Source organism: Pediculus humanus, genomic scaffold, assembly GCF_000006295.1.
Source record: "Pediculus humanus corporis 1103172108280 genomic scaffold, whole genome shotgun sequence".
In the NCBI taxonomy this organism is placed as follows: domain Eukaryota; kingdom Metazoa; phylum Arthropoda; class Insecta; order Psocodea; family Pediculidae; genus Pediculus; species Pediculus humanus.
The window spans coordinates 148,910-155,046 of record NW_002987849.1 but is presented as its reverse complement, the minus strand read 5'-3'; the positions used below and the strand labels follow the sequence as shown (position 1 = coordinate 155,046).

The 6,137-nt window shown below is 23.0% G+C and overlaps 1 protein-coding gene across 1 annotated transcript in view; it reads right to left on the bottom strand.

Annotated features, from left to right (window-relative positions):
* Phum_PHUM510710 (phosphatidylinositol transfer protein, putative) overlaps window positions 1–4,532 on the bottom strand; it is a gene marked incomplete at both ends in the record, with an annotated part of 5,617 nt that extends 1,085 nt beyond the window's left edge. Inside the window, 6 exons of the mRNA XM_002431030.1 lie at window positions 282–446; window positions 1,939–2,016; window positions 2,973–3,072; window positions 3,278–3,441; window positions 3,683–3,713; window positions 4,516–4,532. Of these exons, the coding sequence (XP_002431075.1) occupies window positions 282–446; window positions 1,939–2,016; window positions 2,973–3,072; window positions 3,278–3,441; window positions 3,683–3,713; window positions 4,516–4,532 (555 nt within the window). The remainder of the gene's footprint in view (window positions 1–281; window positions 447–1,938; window positions 2,017–2,972; window positions 3,073–3,277; window positions 3,442–3,682; window positions 3,714–4,515) is intronic.
* Window positions 4,533–6,137: the final 1,605 nt, after the last annotated feature.

Here is a 6,137-nt window from a genome sequence, read left to right as displayed (position 1 = left end):
TTTGCCCTTCGATGACAAACTTTTTCTGTTAAAAAATTAAATAAAACAAAAAAAAAATAAATAAATAAATAAATGAGAAAGAAAGACAGATTCTGAAGAGAGATAGATAGAGAGAGAAAATCCACAACCGTTAAATCATCCATCTTTCTTTCTCAAAAGAGAGTAAGGGAGTAAACAAGCAAAAAAAAAAAAGGAAAAATTATCGTTAATAAATATTAAAAAAAAATTTTTTTAAAAAAAACGGTTCCCGTGAAAACCGTTTTTTTTTTTTTTTCTTTTACCTCCTTCTGCCATTTTCCGACCAGCGGCCCACGGCCAGTTTTTTGAGATGTAAAAAGTGTGGGATCATCTTCCCTTTTGTAATCGCGAGGATCCATTTTGTCATTTGCAATATCTATGTGAATAACTTCACGTTGTTTGAGTTTTTCCGGGGGTAACTGATGAACCTGAAATACGAAATAAATGAAAAAAAATTTTTTTTAATTTTTAATTTTTTTTTCGGTTACCAACCAAAAATAATAATTATAATAAAAACCAATAAATAAATTAACCTGCTAAAGAAACACAAACCCAAACGCAAACCCCCCCCCCCTCGCTTTTTTTCATTCCCCCGCCCCCAAACCCCCCCGAACCCGAACGTTATAATTAATTATTTATTTATTTATTTTGTCCCCTTTTTTTCGGGTTTAAGGTAAAATAATATTTTTTTTTTTTTTTTTTTTTTTTTGAAACAGAAAAAAGATATTGTATTTACCTGAAAAAAAAAAAAAAAAAAAAAAAAAAAAAACACGAACTAAACATAAAATAAGGTTATTGCTTTTTAACGTAAACAAAATATAAAAAATTTTTGCGTTTGTCGTTCGACGTTACAAGATAAATAAAATAAAACTTATTTATTTTATTTTATTTATTTATTTATTTTATTAATATTTTCAGATTCTTCATTTAACAAAGTCGTCGTCGTCATCGTCATCGTTGACGTCGACGAATAATTTTTTTTAATTTTGTCAAAAAAAAAAAAAAAACTAAAAAGAAATCATTTAATAAATAAAAACTTTACTTTCGATCGACAAACGATTATTATTATTATCATCATTTTTATTGTTATTGTCGTCGTCATCAACATCATCATTATCAATAACGTAATGTAATCGTAATAAAAAAATAATCGGGTTTCCCTACCTTTCCCTCTCCCCCCCCCCCGATTAATTTAAATAAAATAAATGACCTTTGATCAATAGTTTCAACTAATTGCAACGAAAAAAAAAATTTTTTTTTTTTTTTAAAATTTTCACCGAATGAATTTTCACGGAAAAAATAACGAAAATATTATTATTATTATCATTATTATTATTATTATTATTATTATTATTATTATTATTATTATTATTATTATTATTATTATTATTATTTACCTTATTTATTTCGATTTCGAGAGTTCGTGTAATTTTAAACCGTAACTCAAATTTCTTGAAAAAAAAAAAATTAATTTCACCGGGAGGGAAAAAAATATATAAATAATAATAATAATAATTTTTTTCTGTTTTTCTCGTTTTTTCCAACGTTGAATTTTTAAAATGAAAATAACAAAAACTATTTCCGGTAATGAAAATTTCGTATTTTTATCGCGTAAAAAAAAAAATAATAATAATAAAGTTTTTTTAAATGGCTACAAACGGCTCACTTGTTTGTAAAACAATCAACTTCGATTCTATTAATAACGGTAACAACAACAACAACAACAATAACAATAATAATAATAGTAATAGTAGTAGTAGTAGTAGTAGTATTAGTAATAAAAAAGCGATTTAAATTAGTTGTTAAACCAACCCCCTCCCACAAAAAAAAAAAAAAAACAAAAACAAAAACGCAATCAATGCAAATATTATTATTATTATTATTATTATTTTTTTTTTGTTTCGTAACAAGCCAACTTACATTTTCCTGATATCCTGAATCGTTAATATGAAACGATTCTATCATAATTAAAAAATTTTCTTTCATATATCCTGGATTCTGATATAATTAATATTTTTTATTTTTTTATATATTTTTTTTTTTTTTTTTTTTTAAATATTTTTTTTACATAATTTTTTTAAATATTTTTTTAAATAATTTTTTTTTCCCCCCCAAATATGAATTGATGATGACATTGGTTGCATGAAACAAAAAAAAAAAAAAAAAAAAAAAAACCAATGAAAAAAAATTAATTTACGGCCCAATATATTATTTTCCCCTTTTTTTTTTTTTCTTGTCTTTTATCTTGATGGCGTTGACGTTCAAAAAAAAAAAAAAAAAAAACATGTTTCCATCATCGGTTGTCCATTTCCACAGGAAAAATCTGTAACAATGTCTTTTAACATTTTTTTTTTTTTTTTTTTTTTTTTTTGGCGGTTGTTGGGAGGAAAAGGGGAGAGGGACACTTACATTTTCATTTTGGCCATCGTCTATTAAATGATGAGATTCAATTGTTAAGTGAAATTTTTCCTTCATATACAAGGGATTCTGAAAAATTTAAGTTTTGTTTGTTTGTTTGTTTGTTTGTAAGGAGCAAAAGGAAAAGGAAAATGGATGGGTGGTTAAGGGGGTTAGGGTGAGTACGAAATTATTTTGTCAAAAAAAAAAAAAAAAAAAATTGTAAAAATTAATAATAATAACCTTGATTTCTTTTTTTTTTAATCGCTTAAAAAAAAAAAAAAAAAAATTGGATAAAATCAAGTTTGATAAACTCTTGATCGCAACCCTGAATTGGGTTTTCTTTCTTTCTTTTTTTTTTTTTATTTTTATTTATTTTTTAACAAGGGGAAAAAGAAATAAAATTAATTATAAGATTTAGAAATAGGGTGAGCACAATTAAATAACTAGAATAAAAATGATATTAATAAAAAAAAAAAAAATAATAAAAATAAAAAAAATTTAATAGAAAAAAATAATAAAAATAAAATGAAGAAAAAAAAAAGAAAAATACTTACAGTTATCACTGTTCGACAATAAGGATAAGCATTCCATGCTTCTTCATGTATTTCTAATGAGCCCTTTGGACAAAGCAATCGAACAAATGCTGGAACTTTGCTGTAAATAAAAACGAGTACATATAAGCCTTTTCTGTTTTTATCAAATTCAAAACTTCAATAAATAAATAACTTATTGCAATAATTGCCTATTTTTTTATTTACAAACAAAAAAAAAAAAAAAAAAAACTCAATTAACAATCTATGTGTCAAAATTTAAATAAAAATTTAAATTTCAAATTTGATGACATAAATATCAAACTCACCTTGCTATGTGATAAATCTTATAAGTATATTGTCCTTTAGAGTATTGACCACTGAGTAAAGGGTGGTTGTCGAAGGGCTCATTTTTGAGCACTTCGATACCCTCCCCCCCACCAGTGTTTTCTTTGGAAGCTTCTGCCACACAAAATAATTGTGCAACATGATACTAAAAAGAGAAAGGAAAAAAAATTGTTTGTTTTTTTTTTGTAATGCATAAAATTTTTATCGATAATTTGAATAATTTTTGTTTTGTTTTTACAATAGTAATAATAATAATATTATTAGTGAGTCAAAAATACATCAAAATAAAATTAATGAATTTTTTTTTTTTTTTTTTAAATAAGCAACATAGGGGTTTAATTTAAATTTTAATCGAAATAATTTCTTTAATAGATTTCGTAACTTACCTCCTCAACAGATAGAGGTAGTGTAACTCGGCTGAAACAATTAAATTAAATATATAAGTTTTGTGTCAGATTAAACTGATTTTATTGGTTTTTTTAAATTCATATTAATTTTACAATAAATAATATTTGTAAGCAATCAATAATCAAAACAAAAAAAAAAAAATTGACATATTTATATTTAAATAAATATTTATTAAAATATGTTGTAATTTTATTATAAAATGACTTAATCAGCTATTAAAGAGTACATTAAGGGTCTGAAAATTAAAAATGATTTCCTATTGGAAGGCGTTTAAATGAGAAAAATAACAGATCAATATGAGTGAACTAACCAAAGCCTGTCAATGTAAAACCTTCAAAATTTTTTATGATATTGCATCCAATACGTTTTCAATAAATATGGTGACATGTAAGGTTATAAAAACAGGGTTATATTTACAAAACATTGAATTCGAGGCCTTGTGGCAGGTAAAAACTGCGCAACCTAATGAAATTTAACGAACAAAAACAGGATAGTACCAGAAAGAAACCTTGACCTAACAACAACCTTTTTTAAGCACTATGCACCCAAAATTTGACAGATTAATAAAAATATTTAAGGTTTCTTAAGTCAAATATATCTGCATGGCAAAAACTTGGTTAGTGTTATCATAAAAAAAAAAAAAAAAAAAATTCCTTGCAAGCCGTCAACAATATAAAAATAATAAAAATAAGTAAATCAATCGATCCGTATTTTGTTCGTCATACGTGTAAATAATTGCGAGTTTCACGATTTATAAAAAATTACAAATAAACAAACAAATTAATGGTGAAAATAAATTTTTTTTACTTACTATTCTTTAATCAGCATTTTTGATAGAGCTTACACATGGGATGTACAGAGAGTACTAGTGTTAATCTCAATGACGTCAATCTGCGTCATCCGTTTCTAAACCTTTGCAGAGTGATTCACAAACCGGTTTTAAAACAACGCGTAACGTTTTGAAACATTTTTAAAGCGGTTTTTTGTGTAACGTATTTTTGTGAGAATGTTAGTTTTTCGATTGTTTAAATTTTAAACGTGGCAATCCATGGAAAAAATCAAAGTGATGTAAGGTATTTTCTATTTTTCATAATTACCGTATATAAAATAATTGTTTTGTGGCTTGACATTTCTTACCTAAGCTAATTAAATACTAATTTATCACTTATTAAAATTGGTATTAAATAACACTGACACTCATATAAAATCATGAATATATATATATACATATATATTGACATAAAAAATTTGCTATTTGCCTAGTTGTCAGTCACAAATTATTTAGCAGTGACAGATTGAACTATAATAATAAAATATATATATATAATTGAGCCCACAAAATAACAAGGGAAATTAAAATTAATATTGAACTTAACATGATAGACACAAAAGTCTTGTAAAAAAAAAAACCAATTAATTATTAAATAACTTGTATTTTTCATCAATCTGTCACTGTTTTGAGTATTACTTTAATTCTAATTTATATTTTTTTACAATTACTTAAATAAAATGGAGTTAAATAAACAAAAAATATAGGCTAGCATAGGTTCTAATAATTGTAACAGAAAAAAAAACCAAAATGAAAATTTTTCTTTTAATCGAATCTCAAAAAATTACAGGTATAAAGAAATAATTAATTATACAAAATATTTTAAGAACCTATGTCTAGCATAATGATGTGAAAATAATATTGTACATTAAAACTAACAAATGTTTATATATATATATATATATACATAAATATATATATATGTATAATTATAACAAATATATTTTTCTACAACACATATTCAACAGTTAATTTTTATTTTTATTTATTTATTTATTTTTTTTTTGGAGGGCGTAGATGTAAGGAAAATTTTAAATACATTTAAAATAATAATAATAATAATAATACTAAATTCACAATAAGTAATTAAAAATAATAATAATAATAATAATAGTAATTTCAAAAAAAAAAAAAAAAAACAAAATGTTTAAAATTTTATGTAAAAAAATTTTTTATTTTTATTTTTTATTCATTATCATTACTATTATTTTTTTTTTATTTTTCTCTCATTCAAAATTTTAATAAAATAACATATATATATATATATAAAAATAATTATAATTTTGAAAAAATTTTTATTTTTTAAAATATAAAATAGGCAAACCTCAAACTATTACATAATTAATAACTGGAATTTGTTCCCATTTATATTATCCAGCTTTTAAAATCTATTAAAACTAAAAAAATTTATGTATCGAAATATCCAACAACTACACCTCAGCCATTTTTTTTTCTTTTTTTAAGTAATTTCTTATATATTATCATATCATTAATCATAAAATAACATAATTATTATTATTATTATTAATAAAAAATAATTATATATATTCAACATTCAAAAATTTTGTTTTTTTAGTTAAAATTTTCATCGAAAGGCAAATATT